The 27,561-nt window shown below is 45.3% G+C and overlaps 1 protein-coding gene across 3 annotated transcripts in view; it reads left to right on the forward strand.

Moving 5' to 3' along the window:
* The window catches only part of GLRA2 (glycine receptor alpha 2), a 283,807-nt gene that overhangs the window by 102,314 nt on the left and 153,932 nt on the right, over window positions 1-27,561 (forward strand). For all 3 annotated transcript variants that reach the window (XM_040423302.1, XM_040423305.1, XM_040423303.1), the window contains exon 7: window positions 2,666-2,880. In XM_040423302.1, the coding sequence (XP_040279236.1) occupies window positions 2,666-2,880 (215 nt within the window). The remainder of the gene's footprint in view (window positions 1-2,665; window positions 2,881-27,561) is intronic.

Genomic DNA, 27,561 nt, shown 5'->3' on the forward strand with positions numbered 1-27,561 from the left:
ACTGTTAGGAAAAAAAATACAATTTCAAGTACAAGAGGGTCACAGGCAGTGTAGAAAGTACCGTCTTAATGGGAAAACTCTACAATGAAGGAAGGTTTGCAGCGATATATTTAAAGTGGGAAGGAAGAATTCCCATGTCACTTTTAATTATTTGTCACTACAGTCCGGGAAGCATGTAAAATATGTATATTTAATGCATGCAAGTGATTTCCTGCAAACCACGGCAGATAAAATATGCCGCAATAATGTGTGTGTCATTAAGAAATGAATCCATGAATTTTTGTTTTTGTTTTTGTTTGTTATTGTTTATGGAGCTGAAGTTGAGCTCTAATAAGTGAGTAAATAAATAAATAAATAAATAAAATAAATATTAAAATAAATAATACCAGATACAGCTGAAAAAATGCACTTTTTTTCTAAGGCCTCATGCACACAAACATATTTTGTTTCCATGTTCATTCCGTTTTTTTTTTTTGCGGATAGGAAATGAATGGGTCCACATTGCATGAGTATGCATTCCGTTTCCGTTCCGTTTTTTGCGGAACCATCTATTGAAAATGTTATGCCCAGCCCAATCTTATCTATGTAATTACTGTATACTGTATATGCCATACGGAAAAACGGAACAGAAAAACGGAACAGAAACGGAAACACGACGGAAACAAAAAACGGAACAACGGATCCGTGAAAAACGGACCGCAAAACAATGAAAAAGCCATACGGTCGTGTGAATGTAGCCTTATCCTGAACAACCCCTATAATATTCTTCTGGGTCATTTTACACAGTTTACTCCCATTATGTTTGAACCACCCAGAGCTGTCTGGGAGACGTATTCACTCACTTGTCTGTCATCATTGGGATTTTCAATCTTGTAGTCTAAGACCGGGTTCATAGGAAGCAATTAACCTATCAATATGTCTTTGGCATGTGAAAGGATACTGTACCCAGAGGAAATCAACACAAGTATAGGGAAAACATTGAAATTCAATGCAAATTGCTTCTGGTCATATTCATGCCTAGCAGCCCAGTTCCAAAAAGCAATAGTCCATTGAGCCACTAAAACTGACCAGCCTAACATATGAATTCATATAACAATTAGTTTAGAAATACAATACTTCACATTTACTCACTTTATATATCAAACATACTTTACTGTGTGTGATTTATCTCTGAATTCTACGCAGCCATAATACGGCACCTATTGACTTCCATCAGGCCCTATACAGACGGTCGGATGAATAGATGGGCTTCCTAGCTATTAACTTCACCCATTGTCTTCCATCAGGCCCTATATACAGTAGATGGATGGATGAATAGATGGGCTTCCTAGCTATTGACTTCACCCACTGACTTCCATCAGGCCCTATATACAGTAGATGGATGGATAAATAGTAGATGGGCTTCCTAGCTATGGACTTCACCCATTGACTTCTATCTAACTCTTAATAGATAGATGGATGGATGGATGAATAGATAGATGGGCTTCCTATCTATTGACTTCACACATTGACTTCCATCACAACCTATATAGATAGATAGATGGAAGAATAAATAGAAGAGCTTCCTACTGTATCTATTGTCTTCACCCATTGACCTTTATCAGAACCTATATACAGATGTAGCAGGGGTAACACACACACTCTTAACTCAAATTTCTTAACTCATCGCCTTATCTTGAAACAAAAGCAATTGGAAAGCAATTGCCTAACGCATTTAGTTTAGATAACATGTCTCATAAAGCATGTGTGTTAACCCTGCTACATCCTTAGATAGATGGACGGATGAGTAGATAGATGGGCTTACTATCTATTGACTTTACCGATTGACTTCCATCTGAACCTATATAGATAGATGGATGGATGAATAGATAGAAGAGCTTCCTACTGTATCTACTGACTTCACCCATTGACTTCCATAAGAACCTATTTAGATAGATTGATGGATGGATGAATAGATAGAAGAGCTTCCTATCTATTGACTTCACTCATTGACTTCCATCAGGCCCTACTGAGCCTCTGAGCTCTGGACAAAATCATGTCATGTTTGATTGGATGCCACATTATGGAGCATTTCTCCTTTACTAGCATTGCAGAGGAGAATGGCTCCTTAATATAGTTATGTACTATACAGAGGCACCATAAGGCGGAACATGGAGTGTGGGAGTTCATTCTGTTAGATGAACCTCTTGATTTCAGCAGGTTTGCCTGACAACCTATGGTGTATGGGGCCTCCCGACTCTCTTTTTGTTCTCAGTTTCCATTCCTACCCTCATTCACTACATATGCAATCGCAATAAGTAGAGATAGCTGCCTGCCGAATGATCATTTAGCCAACAGCTATCTCATCTGTGTGCCTAGCTTCAGTTAGAAGCAAGCAATTTGCCTGCCTTGCAAGAGGACAAGCTGTCTGTTAACTTGGCTGGTCTCAGCCACAACAGCATCTTGTCCATCGCTTTGCATCCTCCTGTGGGTGAATGGGCCATGAGGAGCTATGGAGTGCATTGGCTGGAGTTTTGTGGGTATTGCCATGGACTTGATGTTGAAACTGTCATGTGTCTTCTCCTATGCACATTATCTATGTATGTGTGAGGCACATCTATACAGAGAGGAGGGTTTTAGCCTTTCATGCTGAATGTGCCATGACAATTTTTCCATTTGTTTTTAGGAAAGTTTACATGCATTGAGGTTAAGTTTCACCTGGAACGTCAGATGGGATATTACTTGATACAGATGTACATCCCCAGCTTACTCATTGTCATCTTATCCTGGGTGTCCTTCTGGATTAATATGGATGCTGCTCCAGCCAGAGTTGCTTTGGGAATTACAACTGTCCTAACAATGACTACTCAGAGCTCAGGCTCAAGAGCCTCTCTTCCAAAGGTAAGGGAACTCTAAAGTGGTTGTTTAAAAAAAAAAATAGGGTCAGAAGAAACAAAAAGAATACCTTCATTGATCACCTGCAGCATCTCTTGTGGTGATTCCCAGGTCCGTCTAGTCCACTACTTCTTAGTCCCTCTCAACTCATTGTAAATGATGACCACTGAGCCGATCAATGGCTGAGGTGGGCGACCACATAGCCAGTTATTGGCTGAGCAGCTAGTTTCTGTGAGCCAAGAAGAATCAAGAAGTAGAGATCAGCGGACTAGAAATTGTCAGCACCGTAGTCATGGGGTACTAGTGAAGGGAGTTTCACTTTTTTCAATGCCTCTCTGGCAAAAAAAAAATACCAACTAGACTATCCCTTTAAGGGAAACTTATAAGTCACCCAATATTTCACTTGGAGCATGTAGCCAGTTATTATAGCAATATATGTCTGTATGACCTTCTCCCATGGTCTTCTGTCCATGTGAATAGATGAGGTACCAAAAACTTCAAAGGGGTTGTCCAGTATTAGAAAAACATGGCTGCTTTCTACCAGGAACAGCACCACAGCTGTCCATTGGTTGTGTCGGCCTAGCACTATTTGAGTAAATAGGGTTGAGCTGCAATACCAGGTACAATCTATGGACAGGTATGACACTGTTTTTGGATAAAAAAAAGTTGTCATGCTCTTCTAATCTAGGACAATTCCTTTAAACCTAACATTTATTATTTCATGTATTCTGCGATTAGTTTATATAATAGAACTGAGAAAATTGTATAAACATTTTTGGAACACCTTTTTAGAGAGGTAAGTGACTTTGTCAATTGTAAGTGGTTTGGTTTATTACAGGTATTGTTATTACATTCCTGGCTGCTAATATCATCATGGCAAGTATGACAAGTATTACCGTACTAATGTGTCACTGTTACAGTGTATGTTATGTTCAACCGGCAAGATGCCAATGAGATAATAATACCCAAAATGCGCTAGAGAGCAATGTTTATGTAAAAGTGATGCCGGCTGTGTCTGACCTCTTTGCTAGCGTTCTTTTCCATACAACTTTTATAATTAATATTTTTGATAACTCTATAGGGATTTATATATTAATAGTTTCTTGTAAGTGAAGTTTAGTCTTCCAAGAGAATTTACAGCTGTGCATCCCGCATGGTATTCTATATAGATATTAAAACTTACTATACTGAGATGCAGTAAGCATTAAGGGGGTTTTCTAATAAAATAAAAAAGGTTCAGGTATGGTACCCACAATGGTATGTAAAAAAAAAGTAATAGCTCCACTGACCACCTAAGCCAGTGTCTGACCACTCAGCCAATGGAGATGGACCAGGAACTAGAGACCAGCGAGGACCCAGAAGTGCCAGAATGAGAGCCGCAGGGGATCCCCATTCTAGTGATTGATGGGGATCTCAGCAGTCAGACCCCACTGATCTAACCGTTATCTCATATCCAATGGGAAACTTTAAGACACACTGCCCCTCCACTGCCCTCAGATGGGTCATCAGTGCCCATCACCAATGATGTACAGTAGGTATTGCGTCCATCTGAAGGCAGTGGAAGAAGAGTGTTTCTTCGAGTTCCCTATAGTGCTCTGCATGGGGAAGTCTGAGAATGTGGCAGCCATCTTAAAAGGAATCTAACTGGGGATAAGAATAGAGGAACAAAGGCAGCATAGGGATATAGAGGGCACCAAGTATATTGACTATGCATCATGTATAGTCAAATGTTTAGGTTTGGACTGGAGTGTCAATTTAACATTATAATAGGTATAAAAAAAAAATGCAAAAGATAGAAACCTTTCTCCTCAACCAACCAAAACCCTAAACTCTACTGAAGAGCAGAGACCGCCTCAAAACAAGACTGAATACAGGTGTCAAGGGTCTATGGTTTAGATGAGGGTTCAAGGTTTTTGCAAGGGGTCAGACATTGACTGCAGGTCTTTATGGCATGTTTTCACCCCTCTGGTAGGGAGCTATATTGCAAAGGATTTGCCCAGACGTTATCTTTTCCTGACATCTCCTGATGTCTTAAAGGGTCAGTCCAGGGAAAAGCTAAAAATCCATCCTTTGGCCAAAGTTATGGAGCTGTACCTGCTGCCAAAGTATCATTCCCCTGAAGGTGCCCCCTGCCGTTCTCTGCTAGGCCGCAGCCTTTTCTGCGATAACAACAGAACAGTGTTCTCCTGATCCAATATAAGGCATACAAGCTCATCTGCAGTATATAAAGAGAAGACCAGTAAGGATGGGGCTGCAATAAAGTTAGGATGTAAAATTACCTCAAGTTTATGTCTCTCAGGCTCCATGACACGTCATTCATGCTCAAATTTGACATTTTCACCTCTGTGGGAGAGCCTTACAGTAGATGTGACCACTGCTCACTGATATTTATGTACTGAGAGGTAATCGCTATAAAGCTGACTCCATTACTGGCCTTGGAATCGCGGAGTCATGGAGATATGGAGATAACAGCCACCGGATACTATAATGCAGTAACAGGAAATAAAAGAGAGCAGAACACCTGAACAGTGTACGGAAAGTACGGAACACATATACAGTAAATACCATGTGATGGCTGATTTTTTATTTTTAACCAGAGTGGTCCTTTAAAGGTACTTTTTTTTAGCCCCCCTAGGACACTTGAACATGCATATTCGATTTTGATGCCTTCGCCATGATTGATGTAAACAATGAAAATCAGACATCATATAGTACATGAGAATCTCTTTCTAACGAAGCTAGAACCAGCCCTGTACCTCATGTGGGTCCAGAGATCTCCACATTCACGGCTCCAATATCTTTACTAGATCATCTTTGGGCTGGAAGATTAGGGAGTGTGTTCTTTCAGGTACGTCTCTCTCCCTGTAACTGCCACAGTTTCTGACAGAATATATGGCTGGTGGCAGTTGAAGATTTAAACTGAGCATGTGCGACCACCTCAGTGAGATGGAAAAAGAATAAGGAAAAGAACAAACAGCAGGTGGAGCTATACAGATACATTTTATTGAATAGCTCAGTGGCTGTACTAAGTTTTTAATTACATCAAAATTACAAAAGTATTCAGATCCAGGTGCCGGTTTAAAAATTCTTTCACTTACTAAGTCTTTTTGTTTTCCTAACTACAAATACTCAGCATTAGGCTCCATTCACACGTCCGCAAATGGGTCCGCATCCGTTTCGCTATTTTGCGGAACGGGTGCGGACCCATTCATTTTCTATGGGGACGGAATGGATGCGGACAGCACACAGTGTGCTGTCCGCATCACAAATTATTGTCCGCAGCTGCGGACAAGAATAGGACATGTTCCAATTTTGGCGGAGCGCGGCCCCGATCTTCGGGTCCGCAGCTCCGCAAAAGATAGAACATGTCCTATTCTTGTCCGCAGCTGCAGACAAGAATAGGCATTTCTATAGGGGTGCCGGGCAGGTGTGTTGCGGATCTGCAATTTCTGCAGGTGTGTTGCGGATCTGCAATGAATGGTTCCGTATACGGACCATATACGGAACGCAAAAAACGGCCCGTAAACTGAAAAAAAAAAATGGTCGTGTCAAAGAGGCCTCCTGCACACGAACGTGTGCTCCCCGTTGCCGTATTGCGGACCGCATTTGCGGATCCGCAATACACGGGTGCCGTTCTGTGGGCATTCCGCATCACGGATGCGGACCCATTCACTTCAATGGGTCCGCAAATCCGGAGATGCGGAATGGTGTGGGACGAAAGAACGGAATGGAACCCTACGGGAGCACTACTGGGTGCTTCCGTGGGGTTTCGTCCCGTACTTCCGTTCCACAAAAAGATAGAACATGTCCTATCTTTTTGCGGAACGGCCGGATTGCGTACCCATTAAAGTGAATCGTTCGTGGTGTAAAGTGGTGTTCGTGCATTGCAGCCCACAGCATGAGCACGGGGCGCACACGTTTGTGTGCAGGAGGCCTTAAGATGGAAGGTGATTTGCTCCACACAAAAAAATAAAAATAAGAAACAGCATAGAATCTTCTGCCATTCATTTTCTTTCTATATATAAATTCTGTCATCAGATGATATTAGAGCATACTAGACGGATAATGACCCGGGGACGTAAGAAAAAAAGAAAAAACCTACGTATCAAAAGCTCATCTGCCGTGACTCTTACAGGTGAAAAAATAAAATAAAAGCAGGGAAGGTGTATAGACAAAGATACCTGCCGCATCTTTTTTTTTTAGATATTTCGTGTCTCAACCATAGTCAGTTGTCATGGAAACTGGTCTTATCAGATTGGTAATGGGCCAATAAGAGGATATCTCCAAACAAATCTCATCACTTGTATACCTAATCCGTCAATCTTGTCTTACTGGCAAGTTTTTAATATATTATTTTAAGATATTCTGTTGTTTGTGTTCTTGAAGCAATTCACTCAGAAACAGAGTGAGATATGTGAGAGATAGGCATGGAACACAATGTAAAGCGGGGACACTGGCCTTTATAGGACAAGTGAATTCTTCTAATGCGGTTTTTCTAGGGGTCGGACAGTGTGACGAGTCTATAGAGCGCATACATGGAGTAATGGTTTGTTATGAAAGTCTTGGTCCAAGTTAACCATTTCCTTACTGAGCAATTTTTTTCGTTTTTGCGTTTTCATTTTTCATTTCCGGCCTTCCTGGAGCCATAACTTTTTTATTTTTCTGTTCACATAGCCATATGAGGGCTGGCTTTTTGCAGGTCAAGTTGTAATTTCTAATGGAAACATTTAATATTGCATACAATATAACGTGAAACTGGAAAAAAAAGTCCAAATGGGGTGGAACTGAAACTAAAAAAACAATTCCACCATAGTTTTATATGTTTTGTTTTTATGGCATTCCCTGTGGGGTAAATATTACCTGTTACCTTCATTCTCTGGGTCAATATAGGGTTTTCATCTCTCAGATGCAGTGGTCACATTTTACAACAGCATCTGGGGGGTTAAATGTTTACGATCGGTGTTATCGCTGATTGCAGACATTAGCCCTGGGTGTCTGCTGTGTGGCGGCTATGTTGCCTTCTCCGCTCTGGAATAGGAGCCAAGTCTCTACCGCCGATGTATATAGTCATGTGGTCATAGGGAAAATATAAAATACCGCATTAGGAACAGTGAATGGTCTACAAGAGCAAAAGAAGTCAAATTTTTGCTCCTACTATGTCCTGAGTTACGCCCAGGTCCTGCAGCCCTGACATAATTTTCCTGGCTGCAGCGATGACATCACAGGTCACCGTGCAGCCAATCACTGGCCTCAACAGTATAAGGCTACTTTCACACGAGCATGGATCCGTCATGGAACAGCAAAAACGCTTAGATCGCGATAATACAACGGTCTACATCCGTTATAAACTGATCCGATTGTATTATCTTTAACATAGCCAAGCCGGATCCGCCATTGAAAGTCAATTGGGGATGAATTACATTTTCTATTGTGTCAGAAAAAACGGATCCGTCTCCATTGACTTACTTTAAGAGTCATGACCGCATCGCAGCGTTATTCTGTTCACGATAGGGACGCAACCAAACGGAACGGAATGCATTCTGGTGCATTCTGTTTCGTTCAGTTCAGTTTTAACAATCAATGGGGACAAAACGGAAGCCCCCCCCCCCCAGCTATTGAGATCCTATGACGGATCTCAATAGCGGAAATGGAAAGCGCAGATGTGAAAGTATCCTAAAACACTTGACTGTTGAGGAAATTGATTGTCTGCAGGGATGGTATGGAGTGCACACAACCAGAAAAACAAGTACCAGAAGAGAGGACCAGAGTTTGACGCTGGAAGCGGCAGGGAAAAAAAGTGGTTTGAGTACTTTTGTTATTCTATTTAATCATTTAGTCTTGCTGAGGTTTTTTTTTTACTTAACATAGACAACCCCTTTAAATATTCTCTCTCCATCATTTAACTGTAAAGGGGTTGTGCCAATAGCTCTAAAACACGTATAATGGTGCCTGAAATTCTTAAAGGGCATCTATCAGCAGATTTGTACCTATGACACCGGCTGATCTGTTACATGTGCACTTGGCAGCTGAAGGCTTCTGTGTTGGTCCCATGTTAATATGTGTCCACATTGCTGAGAAAAATTATATTTTAATATATGCAAATGAGCCTCTAGGAGCAACGGGGGCGTTGTTATTACACCTAGAGGTTCTAGTCTCTCGCCAAATGCCCGCCCTATGCACTTTGATTGACAGGGTCAAGCAGTGTAAACATCATAACGCCCGAGACAGTCAATCAAAGTGCAGAGGGCGCGGAAGTTGCAGAGAGAGCTGAGCTTTTAAGTGTAACGGCAATGCTCCCATTTCTCCTATTCTCCCATTTACATATGAAATGAATGAATGAAACTTAAATTTTCTTTTTCTCAGCAATGTGGACACATATGAACATGGGACCAACACAGATGCCTTCAGCTGCCAAGTGCACATGTAACAGGTCAGCCTGTGTCATAGGCACAAATCTGCTGACAGATGCCCTTTAATACATTCCCCCTTATCTTAGTAGCAGTCTAAGGGCTCATGCACACGGCCGTTGCGGCCTGCATACAAGGGGTCTGCAATACACTGGCACCGGCCATGTGCACCCCACATCACGGATCTGGACCCATTCACTTGAACATGTTCTATTTTTTTACGGTGCGGACAGATCATGGACCTATTCAAATTGAATGGGTCTCGATCTCTCTTGGCCGCTGCACGGATAATGCCCGTGCATTGGAGACCACAAATTGAGGTCCCTAATGCACGGAACAGCTGCACAACGGCCGTGTGCATGAGCCCTTATTCTGATATTGAAGGTAACTTAGGTAAATGATACTGGTGGCAGGCATGCTACATATATTAGATATAAGTGAGAGAAAAAAAACAGAATTGCTGTATTCCAACTGGTCACTTTATTGGGAAAAAAAACGCTCAAGCAAAAAAAACTATAACCTTCTTGATGTGTTCCGGGCACCCAGGTCCTTTGTCAAAAGAATGGCATGATCATGAAAAACTGGAGTTAAAATACAGGTTAGAAAATAGATTTACCTATCAAGAGAAGACACGTCATACTTCTATTGGACAGCCCTCTTTGTTATATCAGAAGGAATTGTCCAGTTGTTGTTCTTGATTCTGCACTTTAAAAGAAGCTGAACCTAGAACTTTTATGCGATACTTCCACCTATCGCAAATTACCTTGTGAGTGTGACCCTACCCCACAATTCAGAGACTCCCTTGCCAAACGTTTGGCTGAGGGCAGGGGCGTAGTTATAAATGACTGGGCCCCATAGCAAAAAAAATGTATGGGCCCCCCTCCCGGATCTCCCACCCCCACATACCTCTCGGACCTCGCCGCCACATCTGCAGCTCCTCATGCACATGCGACGGTTACGCGTAGGACTGAGCACAGACGGTTGGTCACTGGCAACGCATTTGTGCCAGTGTAGGAAATGTATGAATCTAAATGTCTGTGTATTAAAGATGATTGTTAAATTGTACAGGGGTCTGTAACACAAGAAGGTGAAAGTACATATCGTGGGGTGTCTAGGTGTATTAGACAGAAGGTAGAGATATGCATCTTGTGTAGTTTGGGTATTAGGGAGAGTAAGGGGTATATATCTAGTGCTGATACACGTGTATATATATTTCGCAGAAAATTCAGTGCAACATAAAACGTAAACAAAAACTGGAATTTGCGCTATATGTCTGTTCAGACATAATTGGTCTCTTTCATATTATAAGCTCCCCTTATATATAATTTATTTACAGTTCTGAAGACTCAGTGGTGCTGACAGGCTTGGCCTCAGGGGTGCTGGCTGGCTTGGCCTCAGGGGTGCTGGCTCGCTTGGCCGGGCAGAAGAAGTGTGGGAGACTGTGAGGCCTTTTTTCTCCAAACTGCTCTGGAAAAAAAAAACATTTTTCATTACACCTCAGGTCAGCCACCAATCAGACCTCCAATGTTAATCAGACCTCAGCTAACAGCCCCAATAAGATCCCCAATGTTAATAAGACCCCAATAAGACCTCAGATAACACCTCAGCTCAGACCCCAATATGAATGACACCCAATCAGACCTCAGATAAGAGCCCCATGCCTCATAGCAGCCCCAAGTAGCCTCATAGCAGCCCCCAGTAGCCTTATAGCAACCCCCAGTAGACTTATAGCAGCCCCCAGTAGCCTCATAGAAGCCCCCAGTGCCTCTCCATCAGCCCCCAGTAGCCTCTCCATCAGCCCCCAGTGCCTCGCACCAGCCCCCAGTGCCTCTCACCAGCCCCCAGTGCCTCTCCATCAGCCCCCAGTCAGTGCCATCTCCATGAGCCACCAGTGCCTCTCACCAGCCCTCAGTGCCTCTCACCAGCCCTCAGTGCCTCTCACCAGCCCTCAGTGCCTCTCCATCAGCCCCCAGTGCCTCTCCATCAGCCCCCAGTGCCTCTCACCAGCGGCCCCCCAGTGCATCTCCATCAGCCCCCAGTGCCCTCTCCATCAGCCCCCAATGTGCCCTCCCCAGTGTTAAAATCATTGGTGGGCAGTGCATCCTCCCCCCCTCCCCTGTATTAAAATCATTGGTGGGCAGTGCACACTCCCCCCTCCCCTGTATTAAAATCATTGTTGGGCAGTGCACCCCCCTCTCCAGTATTAAAATCATTGATGGGCAGTGCACCCTCCCCCCCTCCCCTGTATTAAAATCATTGGTGGGCAGTGCGCCCTCCCCCTTCCCCTCCCAAGTATTAAAATCATTGGTGGGCAGTGCGCCCTCCCCCCCTCCCCTGTATTAAAATCATTGGTGGGCAGTGCACCCTCCCCTGTATTAAAATCATTGGTGGGCAGTGCACACTCCCCCCCCTCCCCTGTATTAAAATCATTGGTGGGCAGTGCGCCCTCCCCCCATCATTGGTGGCAGCGGCAGTTCCAATCGGAGTCCCAGCAGTGTCATGCTGGGGCTCCGATCGGTTACCATGGCAGCCAGGACGCTACTGAAGTCCTGTCTGCCATGGTCATTTACTCTGCAGCAATATACTTACATGCGTGGTGGCCGCCCGACGCTCCTTCTTCTTGTAACTCTCAGGTCTGTGCGGCGCATTGCTTATGCTTATAGCAATGCGCCGCACAGACGTGCGACTTCTAGAAGTACAGATATGAGCCAGCCCGAAAAGAAAGGTGTTTTTTCTACAGTATATAAATTGGAATACAGACAGGTTGTCAACATCATAAAAAAAATATTCCCATACTGTACCAAAATTAGATTTTTTCAAGACTTTTACAGGGTGGTATTAAATGTGTTACTAAAAGGGCCCCTACTCTAGGTTCTATACTTTCCCCTAGCATCATGCACTTGGTTGAAATCGAAAGGATTTTATGGGTGTGGACACGAAATTTGCCGGAGTTGCAATTTCGTTGCAACAACAAAAACCTTTTCATTTTATAAAACTAACATCAGTTATGAGATATCCTCTTATATTAATTGCAATACGAAATACGTTGTGTACCTCATCTTCTGCACCTCTTGTAGACTGCAGTACGTTGGATGCACTACTACTAATACCTTAAAAACGAGGATTCGGAAACATTTATCCAATGCAAACATTGAAAAGGCATTGAATGCCTCTGCGGTTTCTCAAGATTTTCTTGATGTTGAATTGTTGAAGCACATTCCATCCACAGATGCCTGTTACCCTGGAGCTAATTTAACAGCAGATTTACTCCCACCTGTTTATGATGTGTCTTCTCTTGATAGGTAAATCTATTTTCTAAGGCCTCATGCACACAAACGTTTTTTTTCACGGTCCGCAAAAACAGGGTCCGTAGGTCCGTGATCCGTGACCGTTTTTTCGTCCGTGGGTCTTCCTTGATTTTTGGCGGATCCACGGACATGAAAAAAAAGTCATTTTGGTGTCCGCCTGGCCGTGCGGAGCCAAACGGATCCGTCCTGAATTACAATGCAAGTCAATGGGGACGGATCCGTTTGACGTTGACACAATATGGTGCCATTTCAAACGGATCCGTCCCCATTGACTTTCAATGTAAAGTCCGGAGTCCCTTTTATACCATCAGATCGGAGTTTTCTCCAATCCGATGGTATATTTTAACTTGAAGCGTCCCCATCACCATGGGAACGCCTCTATGTTAGAATATACTGTCGGATATGAGTTAGATCGTGAAACCTCATTTCCGACAGTATATTCTAACACAGAGGCGTTCCCATGGTGATGGGGACGCTTCTAGTTAGAATATACTACAAACTGTGTACATGACTGCCCCCTGCTGCCTAGCAGCATCCGATCTCTTACAGGGGGCCGTGATCAGCACAATTAACCCCTCAGGTGCCGCACCTGAAGGGGTTAATTGTACTATCATATCCCCCTGTAAGAGATCAGGGCTGCCAGGCAGCAGGGGGCAGACCCCCCCCCCCCCCTCCCCAGTTTGAATATCATTGGTGGCCAGTGCGGCCCCCCCCCCCTTCCTCCATTGTAATAAATCGTTGGTGGCACAGTGTGCGCCCCCCCCTTCCTCCCTCTATTGTAATAATTCGTTGGTGGCACAGTGTGCCCCCCCCCCCCCCCTCCCCCCCCCCCCCTTCCTCCCTCTATTGTAATAATTCGTTGGTGGCACAGTGTGCGCCCCCCCCCCCCCTTCCTCCCTCTATTGTAATAAATCGTTGGTGGCAATCATTGGCCCCCCTCCCTCTATAGCATTTTCAACATTGGTGGCCAGTGTGCGGCCACCCATCTTGCGCCCCCCCCCCCCCCCACCCCCCCCCGATCATTGGTGGCAGCGGGTTACTAGCAATAGTACAAGATTCATACTTACCTGGGAGCTGTGATGTTCGTGTCCGGCCGGGAGCTCCTCCTACTGGTAAGTGACGGTTCATTTAGCAATGCGCCGCACAGACCTGTCACTGTCACTTACCAGTAGGTGGAGCTCCCGGCCGGACACGAACATCGCAGCAGCAGGTAAGTATTAATCTTCTACTATTGTACTATTGCTAAGTAACCATGGCAACGAGGACTGTAGTAGCGTCCTGGTTGCCATGGTTACCGATCGGAGCCCCAGCGAATAAACTGGGACTCCGATCGGAACTCCGCTGCCACCAATGATGATGGGGGGGAGGGGGGGAAGGGAGATGGGAGGCTGCACACTGGCCACTAACGTTGTTAATGCTATAGAGGGGGGGGGGGGGCAATGGGGGGCGCACACTGTGCCACCAACGATTTATTACAATAGAGGGAGGAAGGGGGGGGGGGCGCACACTGTGCCACCAACGAATTATTACAATAGAGGGAGGGGGGGGGGCCGCACTGGCCACCAATGATATTCAAACTGGGGAGGGGGGGGGGAGGGTCTGCCCCCTGCTGCCTGGCAGCCCTGATCTCTTACAGGGGGATATGATAGTACAATTAACCCTTTCAGGTGCCGCACCTGAAGGGGTTAATTGTGCTGATCACGGCCCACTGTAAGAGATCGGGTGCTGCCAGGCAGCAGGGGGCAGTCTTGTACACAGTTTGTAGTGTATTCTAACTAGAAGCGTCCCCATCACCATGGGAACGCTTCTGTGTTAGAATATACTGTCGGTTCTGAGTTTTCACGAAGTGAAAACTCAGCTTTGAAAAAGCTTTTATGCAGACGGATCTTCGGATCCGTCTGTATAAAAACTAAACTACGGCCACGGATCACGGACACGGATGCCAATCTTGTGTGCATCCGTGTTCTTTCACGGACCCATTGACTTGAATGGGTCCGTGAACCGTTGGCCGTGAAAAAAATAGGACAGGTCATATTTTTTTCACGGCCAGGAAACACGGATCACGGATGCGGCTGCAAAACGGTGCATTTTCCGATTTTTCCACGGACCCATTGAAAGTCAATGGGTCCGCGAAAAAAAACGGAAAACGGCACAACGGCCACGGGTGCACACAACGGTCGTGTGCATGAGGCCTAACATGTATTTTAACTCCAGTTTTTCATGATCATGGCATTCTTTTGACAAAGGGTCTGGGTGCCCGAAAGGCGTCAAGAAGGTTATGTTTTTTATTGCTTGAATGTTTTTTCTTCCAATAAAGTAACCAGTTTGGAATACGGCAGTGCTGGTTTTTTTCTCACTTGGATTCAAGAGTCTCTGCTCACCGTGACACGCCGACAGCCTTGTGGATATTGTGGTTCTCTGATTGAGCTGGTAAGGGGGAGATTCCCTGTATTGTGTTTCTTTTTGCATATATTAGATATAGATATGAAGACTAACCAATTAAGAGACAATCGACTGGGTTCCATATCAGGGAAAATTTATGTAATATGAATAATCAGATTGAATAAAACATATGGGATGAGTGTGTGATGGCATCATGAAACACGATGAGTCAAAAACAATAAGATTTGATCATTAAAGCACCTGGCTGCTAATGAATCATCTCATCAAACTGAAAAAAGAAGCACTGACTGCATGATTATTAATAGTACTCGGGTTATGATAATCATTCCGTACAACAGAACTGCAGATCGTATTACTCATAACATAACATTACTCAGCTGGGGTGTAACGTATGCAAAGACAATCGAAGAGAAGGATCATTATCACATGACCTTACCATACTGTCTATCAGGTCATCCACATCTTAGGAAACAGTCAGTAATAGAGCCAGCAGTCATCCATGCAGTCTTGTGCCTAGTCCAATATGCCGATATATGATCAACTGATCTCATGTTCAAGTCTCCTAGGGAGGCAAAAAAAAAGTAAGAAAGAAAAAATCTCTTTAAAAATATAAAAAGTTTTAAAAAGTTAAATCAACCACTTTTCCCAATATTTAATATAAAAATAAACAATAAAAAAATAAACATAGTTGGCATTGCTGCCTTTTTCGAAAATGTCAGAATTATGAAAATTTAAATGTATTAAGTGAACACTGTAATGGAAAGGAGTATCAAAATGCCACAATTGCCATTTTTGGCCACCGTAGCATCTAATAAGATTGCACGAAAAGTGATCAAAAAGGCATATTTACCCAAAAATGATACTGATAAAAAAAACTACAGCTTACCCGCAAAAAAGGCCGTCGCAAAGCTCTGAAGATGGAAATTAGAGGTGAGTGAATTTTGAAAAAATTACATTCGGCCGGTTCGCCGATTTTTCCGAAATGATTTCATTCGATCTGAATTTATTTGCTGTTTCCTGGCTGCAGAGAGCCTGTATATTGGTGTAGAACACTGTGCCTTGCAGTAACACACATCTGCTGTGGTAGTGAAACAATACTGTGAGTCAGTATGACAAGCACATGACAGGTGTTGCTCTTAGAATCACTGCACACTTCACTTATTTGTACAGTTACAGGCCAAAACTGACCAAATAACTCAAGTGTGAAGCCTTAGGCCAGTTTCACACGGGCGTCCCGGATTTGCTCCGGATGCGTCGCGTGTGCATTGAGTGAATGGGTTAGAGGTTCTGTAGATTTTATTATTTTCCCTTATAACATGGTTATAAGGGAAAATAATAGCATTCTTAATACAGAATGCTTACTAAAATGTTGATTGAGGGGTTAAAAAAAAATATATATTAACTCACCTCATCCACTTGATCGTGCAGCCGGCATCGTCTTCTTTCTTCTTCTTTCAGGACCTGAAAAAGGACCTTTGATGACGTAATCGCGCTCACCACATGGTGACGTCAGCACAGGTCCTGCTGAATGAAGATAGAACATGCTGCGATTTTCACGCAACGCACAAGTGATGCGTTAAAATCACCACTCATCTGCACAGCCACATTGAAGTGAATGGGTCCGGATTCAGTGCGGGTGCAATGCGTTCACCTCACGCCCGTGTGTAAGGGGCCTTATAGGTCGATGTTAACTCCAGGTAAAAAGAACCGTGCCAAGGCCCAAGATCCTGCGGTAGCGTGAAAGAGCGCACTCCTTTTACACCTTCGTCAGCTGATTCCACATAGATGTCTACAGAACCTGTTCTATTAAATGCTTATACAAGTAAAGCCCCCCGACAAAGTGGAGAGGGTGTCAGTTTGTGTTGACGTCACTGATTATTTTGCCCTTCCTCTGATCCGTCAGAACAATAATCCCCAAAAAACGGATCCTGTCTGTTAAGCATCCGCCTTGGTCAGCATTTGGTAATCCATCAGTATTGCTAAAGCCAAAAAATAACAGGAGTGGATCTAAAACAGAGATGACATGTGAATGGAATATTTGCATGTCTTCTGTGTTTTGTACCCTCTCCTGCTTTTGGCTACCAAATATTAAGCCAATTCTGATGGGACCATACAGGCCTTAAAGCTGCTACGCAGACAGGATCCGTTGTGTTACCCATTTTTCCTTCCTTCTGACAGATCAGAAGAAGGGTCAAATAAATGATGATGTCAACCAGGCCAAAAAGGCAAAATAGTGGCCCAGTCATGGAGTGGGGAGGGTGGGAGAACAGCTTGAGAAGTCCACAGAATGGCCCAATGACATAGTGTTGAGGCAGCAGCAGTATGAGGAGACCACAGAGTGGCCCATTTACATAGTGTTGAGGTGGCAGTAGCATGAGGAAGCCACAGAGTGGCCCAGTAACATAGTGTTGAGTTAGCAGCAGCATGAGGAGGCCAAAGAGTGACAAGGTGACATAGTGTGAAGGTGGCAGCAGCATAAGGAGGCCAAAGAGTGACCCAGTGACATAGTGTTGATTTAGCAGTAGCATGAGGTGACCATAGAGTGGCAAGGTGACATAGTGTTGAGTTAGCAGCAGCATTAGGAGGCCACGGACTGGCAAGGTGATATAGTGTCGAGGTGGCAGCAGCAGCATGAGGAGGCCACAGACTGGCAAGGTGACATAGTGTGGAGGTGGCAGCAGCATGAGGAGACCACAGAGTGGCACAATGACAGAGTGTGGAGGTTTCAGCAGCAGCATGAGGAGGTCACAGACTGCCAAGGTGACATAGTGTGGAGGTGGCAGCAGCAGCAGCATGAGGAGACTACAGAGTGGCAAAATGACAGAGTGTGGAGGTGGCAGCAGCATGAGGAGACCACAGAGTGGCACAATACCAGTGTGGAGGTGGCATCAGCAGCATGAGGAGGCCACAGACTGGCAAAGTGACATAGTGTGGAGGAGGCAGCAGCAGCATGAAGAGGCCACAGACTGGCAAGATGACATAGTGTGGAGGTGGCAGCAGCAGCAGAATCCTAACGAGACCACAAAGTGGCACAATGACAGTGTGGAGGTGGCAGCAGCATGAAGAGACCTAGTGGTGAGGTGGCAACAGCATCAGGAGACCACAGAGACCCAGTGACAGAGTGGGGAGTTGGGTGGCAATAACAGTACCCGCTGACGATGGTGGGTATAAGAAGGAGAACTTGGCATCAGATGTGTGGCATCAGGCAGGTGGCAGCATCAGAATAGTAGCTGAGGCAGGTAGCCAGAAGAAACCAGCCTCTTTAGTCAAGGTTTGGGTGAGGCAACATGGGTGATCTAATCTGATGCATCAGGCATTGGTGGGTGGAAATCCTGGCTGATCCACCCCTGTTTATCTTGACAAAGGTCAGTCTCTCCACATTTTGGGTGGACAGGTGAGTTCTTCTTGGGGTAACTATGGCCTCTGTCACACTAACACCTGCTCTGATGCCACACTACTGGCCGGGCAGGCCAGTTTTTCCAGAGCAAATTCGGCCAGTTGTGGCCACAAATCCAGTTTGGATGCCCAGTAGTCCAGTGGATCTTCATTGTGGGGTGGCAGGGTGCTGTCCAAGTATGCCACCACCTGCTGGTTCATGTTCTGCTCCAGGTCTAGCTGCTGCTGCTGGTGAGTAGTTTCTTCACTATGCGTGTGAAGAAAGCTGCTCATCATCGACTCTAGACTCAAGCTGCTGCTGATGGAGCTGGTACTGCTCCTACCCCCCCACCCTGCCAGAGCAGCCATAGCAGTGGAACAAGAGTGTTCATCCCGTAGTCATGGCGACTGACAAATAACGTGGCATCCTCAAAGTGTCTGAGCAAACCGCAGGTGTCACGCATGAGCTGCCACTGGCTGACATCGAAGTTAAACAGGGGAGTACTCCTGTCCGCTTGGATCCTCAAGAAATCGTTTATGGCCTTCTCTGTTCGTATAGTCGGTCCAACATACGGAGGGTGGAATTCCAACCGGTGGAAACATCACATATCAGCCTATGTTGGGGGACGCTGTTCTGCCGCTGCAGCTCAAGGAGGTTGTGCTTGGCGATGTACGAGTGGATGAAGTGCATGCAAAGTTTCCTGGGCATTTTTAGGATGTCTTGCAGATTAGTTGAAGACTTCAGGAACCGCTTGACAACCAGATTGAACATGTGCGCAATGAAGGGCGCATGGCTCAGCCCTCCTTGACGCAGCGCGGACACCATGTTCTTCCCGTTGTCAGTTACCATGGTTCCGATTTTGAGCTGTCGCGGAGAAAGCCAGGATTCAATTTCTTGATGAAGGACACAGAGCAGTTCCTCTCCTGTGTGACTCCATTTGCCCAGGCAAACGAGCTGTAGAACAGCATGACACCGCCGTGCCCTGCACATGTGGTATGCTGGATTAGCACTGTGAATTGTCCCTGCAGTGGAGGCTGAGGACACAGTGGAGGATGAGGAGGCAGAGGCAGACATTGTCGCAGGACCAATGGTGTGAGAACATGGAGGCGGAAGCGGCGTCACCTAGCCAAGTTGCTGGTTTGGCTGGGCAAGAACCACATTCACCGAGTGGGCCGTAAAGGACATATATTGTCCTTGACCATAGTTACAGCTCCACACTGCCATGCACTTTGGCAGACAACGACAGGCTCAAGGACTGGCCCACCTTCTGTTCTACATATTTGTGCAGAGCTGGTACTGCCTTTTTGGCAAAGAAATGACAGCTTGGGAATCTCCACCTCGACTAGGCAAAAGCCATCAGTTCTCTGAAAGGTTCACCACTTGGAAAGGGAGGGACTGCAGCACCAGAAACTTGGACCAGAGCACATTCAGCTTCTGCGCCGTTATTTGAGTGCATGCATACTGTTGTCTCTTGGCAATCACTTCAGTGATCAATTGCTGACGGGTGAAGAGCAGGAGCATCAGGAACGGTTATTGGGAAAGACAGACAGCTCACTTTGGCTGATGTGGTGGATGCCATGGTTACTGTGGCAGGCTGGACCACCACATTGGAGCCATGGTTATCCCAGGCCACTTTATGGTGATGCTGCCTATGTTGACGCAGGGACGTGGTGCCAATACTGGCACCCTGGCCATGCTTCACCCTCTGCCCACAGATTCGGCAAATGGCCATGTTCACCTCCTCTGGTGGCTTAACAAAAAACTTTTTCCGTGATTTTACACCCAACACTCCGCACTGACTGACTACTACCGCCGCTGCCTCCATGAGCCCCTGCACCACTACTTTCCAGGCAGGTAGGCTCCTGCGAATCAGGATTTCTACCCTGAGCGCGTTTCGCCCCTTCAACTGCTGCCACCCTGCTGACTCTCGGCCACTGGCAACTTGCTGGCTCCGCCGCTGCCTCACGGGCAAGCTGCCACCCTCTTCTCCCGATGATAATGAAGCCCCTTTGTCACCCGCCTCCCAATTGCGGCTATATCATCATCGAGTATTGTCTGCACGTCACTGATGTCCTCCACAACAGTCTCTGAGCCAGGAGCCTGACCGCTCGCAACACCAGCTCCCATGCCACTCTCCTAATCACTTCTTGCCCGCCTGCCGGCGGAAGCCGCGGATGTCTCCTCAAGATCTTGGCTGGGTAGTAGCTGCTGACTGTCCTCTAGTAGCTCGTCCTCGCTGTACAGTGGAGCTGAGCCCACAGCATATAATACTTCTCTGGCTGAGGGAACAGAAAAGGACATAGGCAGGTTGAGGGCAGGTGAGGGCACAGGGCCTGCTCCCGGGCCATGCCAACTAAGGATTGTGTCTGACGAACCCACCGACTCTTGGCTGGGGGTGTCTGATGTCACTTGGGACATACTGTTAGATCAAATAAGTAAATAAAAAGGAAATGAATACACCACAAAAAAGGCTGTAATTTTGTCACTTCACCACACAACGGCAAATAATACTTTTTTTGCCACTAATACACGCCAAAAAAGCTTTAGAATATATAACTGCACTGCTGAATGTCAAATAATATTTTTTTTTGCCACTAATACACACCAAAAAGCGCTGTAATTTTCTCACTTTACCACACAATGGCTATTAAGCCCTTATTTTCCCACTTATACACGCCAAAAAAGTCTTTAGAACATATAACTGCACCGCTGAACGGCAAATAATACATTTTTTCGCCACTAATACAAGCCAAAAACGGATGTAATTTTCTCACTTCACCACACAACGGCTAATAAGCCCTTTTTCCCCCACTAATACACGCCAGAAAAGGCTTTAGATTTAGAACATATAACTGCACCGCTGAACAGCAAATGCTTTTTTTTCCCACTAATACACGCCAAAAAGGGCTGTAATTTTGTCACTTCACCACACAACGGCTAATAAGCCCTTTTTTTTCCAAAATACTTTTTTTGCCACTAATACACGCCCAAAAAGCTTTACAACATATAACTGCACCACTGAAGGCAAATAATACTTTTTTTGCCACTAATACATGACAAAAAAGGCTTTAAAACATATAACTGCCCTGCTGAACGGCAAATAATACTTTTTTTTGCCACTAATACACGACAAAAAAGGCTTTAGAACATATAACTGCATCGCTGAACGGCAAATACTTTTTTTTGCCACTAATACACGCCAAAAAGGCTGTCATTTTGTCACTTCACCATACAACTGCTAATAAGCCCTTTTTTTGCCACTAATATATGCCAAAAAAGGCTTTAGAACATATAACTGCACCGAGGAACGGCAAATAATACTTTTTTTTGCCACTAATACACGACAAAAAAGGCTTTAGAACATATAACTGCACCGCTGAAAGGCAAATAACATTTTTTTAGCCACTAATACATGACAATAAAGGCTTTGGAACATATAACTGCACCGTTGAACGGTAGAGATGAGCGAATTTCTCAAAAAATCAATTTCTTTAAAAAAATGCTTCGATATGAATATATTTGCGACGAATAGCGATAAAAAACTGCTATTTCCGGGCTGCATAGAGCCTTTATATGGGTGTAGAACACTGCCTTGCAGTAACACGCATAGGGTGTGTGCTAGGGTAGTAAAATAATACTGTCAGTCAGTATGACATGCAGATGACAGGCGTCGCTATTAGAATCACTGCACACTTCACTTATTTGGGCAGTCACGGGGCCAAAACTGACCAAATAACTCAAGTATTAACTCAGCCTTTCAGGTACATGTTAGCGTCAAGAAGAAACACACTCCTTTTACACCCTCGTCAGCTGATTCAACATAGATGTCTACAGAACCTGTTCTATTAAACGCTTATACAAGTAGAGCCTCCCCCGACAGAGTGGAGAGGGTGTCAGCAGTAAGTTTGTGTTGAAGTCACTGATTATTTTGCCCTTCCTCTGATCCGTCAGAACAATAACCCACAAAAAACGGATCCTGTCTGGGGAGAATACGCTTTCACTCGGGCAGCATTTGCTCAGTAATCCATGAGTATTGGTAATGCCCAAAAGAAAACAGGAGTGGATCTAAAACAGAGATGACACGTGAAGGTAATATTTGCATGTCTTCTGTGTTTTGTACCCACTCCTGCTTTTGACTACCAAATCATAAGCCAATTGTGATGCGACCATACAGGGCCTTACAGCTGCTACACAGACAGGATCAGTTGTGCATCTCATTTTTCCTTCCTTCTGACCGATCAGAAGAAAGGTCAAATAAATGGTCATTTCAAGAAGGCCAAACAAGGACAATAGCAACCCTGTCATAGAGTGGGGAGGGTGGTAACAGCATGAGAATGGCCCTATGACATAGTGGTGAGGTGGAAGCAGCATGAGGAGACCACCAAGTGGCACAATTACAGGGTCTGGAGGTGGCACAGCATTAGGAGGCCACAGAGTGGCACAATGACAAAGTGTGGAGGTGACAGCAGCAGTATGATTAGGCCACAGCGTGGCATGGTGACATAGTGTGGAAATGGCAGCATCAGGAGGCCAAAGAGTGGCAAGGTGGCATAGTCTGGAGATGGCAGCAACAGCAGCAGCATGATACAAAGTGGCGTGGTGACATAGTGTGGACATGGCTGCATCAGGAGGCCACAGAGTGGCAAGGTGACATAGTGTGGAGATGGCAGCAACAGCAGCATGATACCACAAAGTGGCAAGGTGACATAGTGTGGACATGGCAGCATCAGGAGGCCACAGAGTCACAAGGTGACATAGTGTGGAGATGGCAGCAACAGCAGCAGCATGATACCACAGAGTGGCAAAGTGACATAGTGTGGACATGGCAGCATCAGGAGGCCACAAAGTGGCAAGGTGACATAGTGTGGAGATGGCAACAACAGCAGCATGATACTATAGAGTGGCAAGGTGACATAGTGTGGACGTGGTAGGATCAGGAGGCCACAGAGTGGCACGGTGACAGAGTGTGACAATCCATGTTTTATGAGGGGGATTTCTAATCCAGTCCACTGCCCTGGAGAGTTGGATGGCCTTCATGTAGATTTCAGGATCCGGTAAACCAATACCTCCGTGAGTTCTAGGCTTGGTGAGTGTGTCAAATGATATGCGTGAACTTTTTCCCTGCCAGATATATTTGCGAATCTTTTTATTCAGGGTTATAAAATATGTTTTGGGGATCTCGATAGGGAGTACTTGCATCAGGTAAGTTAACCTAGGAATTACCAAAGACATAAGGATGTTCTTCCTACCGAACCAAGACAGGTAAGGGAGATCCAAAGAGTCCAGCTGGGCAGTCATTGAAAGTAGAAGGGGTTTATAGTAATATTAAATAAGTCAGTTAGGCGGGGAGTGAGCTTCACCCCCAGGTATGTTAGCAGCTGGGTATGCCAATTAAATGGTGAGTTCTTCTGGAGGGATGAGAGAGCAGGGGGTGAAAGACCTACGTGAAGGACCTGGGATTTGGATGGGTTCACTTTAAAGTTGGATAGGGAGCTAAAGTGGTTAAGGATCGAGAGGATGATGTTCATGGCTTTACAGGGGTTAGTTGTAATAATCAGTAAATCATCTGCGAAGGCAGCTAGTTTAAACTCACATCCTTCCACCAAAAGGCCTCTAATTTTATTTTCTTGTCTGAGAGCTTGTAAGAGAGTCTCCATCACTAAGACAAAGATGAGGGGGGAGAGTGGGCATCCCTGTCTCGTTCCATTTCTGATTGGGAATGGAGAGGATAGGATTCCATTGACCGACACGGACGCAGAAGAATGGGTGTACATAGAGAACACTGCATTGATATAGGGCTCAGGGATCTATTCTTATCAGTTTAATCCCTGTTACGTCTCCTATCAGGGGCCGGTGTATGGAATAGATTTTAGGAACCGGGAGATGGAAAAAGATGGTTGGTAGGTCCTCTTACTTCCAATTTGGGGCACTGCGCGTGCGCCGTGCAATGTACTGTGTCACCCTATATGAGTGGTGTGTTAAGTAGTACTATTCCTATCAGTTTAATCCCTGTTACGTCCCCTATCAGGGGCCGGTGTATGGAATAGATTTTAGGAACCGGGAGTGGAAAAAGATGGTTGGTCGGTCCTCTTACTTCCAATTTGGGGCACTGCGCGTGAGCCGTGCAATGTACCGTGCCACCCTATATGAGTGGTGTGTTAAGTAGTACTATTCCTATCAGTTTAATCCCTGTTACGTCCCCTATCAGGGGTCGGTGTATGGAATAGATTTTAGGAACCGGGAGATGGAAAAAGATGGTTGGTCGGTCCTCTTACTTCCAATTTGGGGCACTGCACGTGCGCTGTGCAATGTACTGTGCCACCCTATATGAGTGGTGGGCACTGGCAGTGGGCACAGTACAGTCAGTGGGCCTGACTCACACTGGCAGGCAACTGCAATTATATTACAGAGAAAAAATTTAATGACTTTTTTATCTGCAAGGTACTGTTCCAGCCGATATGAGTGGTGGGCACTGGCAGTGGGCACAGTACAGTCAGTGGGCCTAACACACTGGCAGGCAACTGCAATTATATTACAGAGAAAAAATTTAATGACTTTTTTATCTGCAAGGTACTGTGCCACCCGATATGAGTGGTGGGCAGTGGGCACAGTACAGTCTGTGGGCCTGACACTCACTGGCAGGCAACTGCAATTATATTACAGAGAACATTTTTTATGACTTTCTTATCTGCAAGGTACTGTGCCATCCGATATGAGTGGTGGGCACTGGCAGTGGGCACAGTACAGTCAGTGGGCCTGACACACACTGGCAGGCAACTGCAATTATATTAAAGGGTAAAAATTAAATGACTTTTTTATCTGCAAGGTACTGTGCCACCCGATATGAGTGGTGGGCACTGGCAGTGGGCACACTACAGTCAGTGGGCCTGACACACACTGGCAGGCAACTGCAATTATATTGCAGAGAAAAAATTTAATGACTTTTTTATCTGCAAGGTACTGTGCCACCCGATATGAGTGGTGGGCAGTGGGCACAGTACAGTCTGTGGGCCTGACACTCACTGGCAGGCAACTGCAATTATATTACAGAGAAAAAATTAAATGACTTTTTTATCTGCAAGGTACTGTGCCACCCAATATGAGTGGTGTGCACACAGTACAGTCTGTGGGCCTGTGGCCTCTCACACACGGGCAGGCAACTGCAATGTATATATATAAAAGAAAAAAAAAGCAGACTGATGTACCAGCCCTAAAAAGGGCTTTTTGGGGTGCTGTCAGGATGATGTCCTTACATCAGATGAGTCTTTGAGGACTGGAGTGGACACAGAACACTGGCCTAGCTAACGATTTCCCTATTAATTCAGCAGCAGCAGCACTCTCCCTGCTCTATCTAACACTGCAGCTTCAGAATGAATCTAAGATGGATGCTGTCCTTGCTTTTTGATAGGAGGTGGGAGGGTATGCTGATTGGCTGGAATGTGTCTTCTGACTGTGAGGTACAGGGTAAAATTTTGCTCAATGATGACGTATAGGGGGCGGACTGAACATTGCATATGTTCGCCCGCCGCGGCGAACGCGAACAAGCTATGTTCGCAGGGAACTGTTCGCCGGCGAATAGTTCGGGACATCTCTATAGCTGACATGTGGACCTGAGGCCTCTGGAAGAAACCCCTGCTGCCATGCCCCCTTACTCTGCTGCGACCTGTGCCTGTGCCAGAATCATTTACGCCTCTGACTCTCCCCTGTGCAGGGCCTGGCACTTCTCTGTCTGACATAATTTTCTCTGAACTAAATAAATTAAAAGCAAATAAAAACACCCCTAAAAGCGCCAAATATATTTATCTTTTTTTAATAAGCAAGGGACCAGGAGAGAAGGGAAGGCCAGACAGGTGATGGTAGTGGGAGACTCAATTATTAGGGATACAGATAGGGCAAACTGTCACAAAGACCGGGATCGTCGAACGGTGTGTTGTCTTCCTGGAACTTGAGTTCGACACATCACGGATCGGGTTGACAGATTACTGGGAGGGGCTGGAGAAGATCCTGCGCTCATGGTCCATATCAGAACCAATGAGAAAGTTAGAGGTAGGTGGAGTGTCCTTAAAAATGATTTTAGGGATTTAAGTCAAAAGCTAAGGACAAGGACCTCAAAAGTAGTATTTTCCGAAATACTACTGGTACCACGAGCCAAGAAAGGCAGCGGAAAATTAGGGAGGTTAACAAGTGGCTCAAGAACTGGTGTAGGAAGGAAGAGTTTGGGTTCCTGGAGAACTGGGCTGACTTCTCTCTCGGCTACAGGCTCTATCGTAGGGATGGGCTGCACCTCAATGGGGAAGGGGCAGCTGTGTTGGGAGAGAATATGGCTAGAAGGTTGGAGGAGTGTTTAAACTAGGGTCTGGGTCGGAGGGTAATTACATTATAGGATGGGAAGATATTGCAGATAGAGACCACGGGCAAGGTAATGGGACTGGGGGAGGAATGGAAGGAGGGCCTAGAACAGCTTAGAAGGAAAGGTGTAGGGTACAAAAGATACATAAACTTCTTAAATGCATCTATACTAATGCCAGAAGCCTGGCTAATAAAACTGGGGAACAGGAATTAGTGATGTGTGAGGAGGACTATGACATAGTAAGAATAACTGAGACATGGATGGATGATAGCTATGACTGGGCGGTTAATGTACAGGGTTACAGTTTGTTTAGAAAGGATCGCCAAAACCGGAGAGGGGAAGGGGTCTCCTTTTATGTAAAGTCCTGTCTAAAGCCCACACTCCGGGAAGATATAAGTTAGGGACATGAACATGTGGAGTCACTGTGGGTAGAAATACATGGAGGCAAAAACAATAATAAATTACTAATGGGAGTTTATTATAAACCATGTAATATACCAGAGTCAACAGAAAATCTGCTACTAAACGAGATAGACGAGGTGGCAAATCATAATGAGGTGGTTATTATGGGGGACTTCAACTACCCAGATATAGACTGGGAAACTGAAACTTGGATATCTCATAAAGGAAACAGGTTCTTGGCAATCACCAACTGGTTCAGGACCCAACTAGAGGGACGGCCATACTGGACTTAGTATTAACCAATAAACCTGACAGAACAAAGGATGTGCAGGTCGGGGGACACCTGGGAAATAGTGACCATAAAGTAATAACCTTCCAATTATCATTCAAAAGAGTGTTTCTTCAGGGAGGAACAAAAATACCAAACTTCAAAAAAGCTAA

Source organism: Bufo bufo, chromosome 3 (genome assembly GCF_905171765.1).
Source record: "Bufo bufo chromosome 3, aBufBuf1.1, whole genome shotgun sequence".
NCBI classification, from domain to species: Eukaryota; Metazoa; Chordata; class Amphibia; order Anura; family Bufonidae; genus Bufo; species Bufo bufo.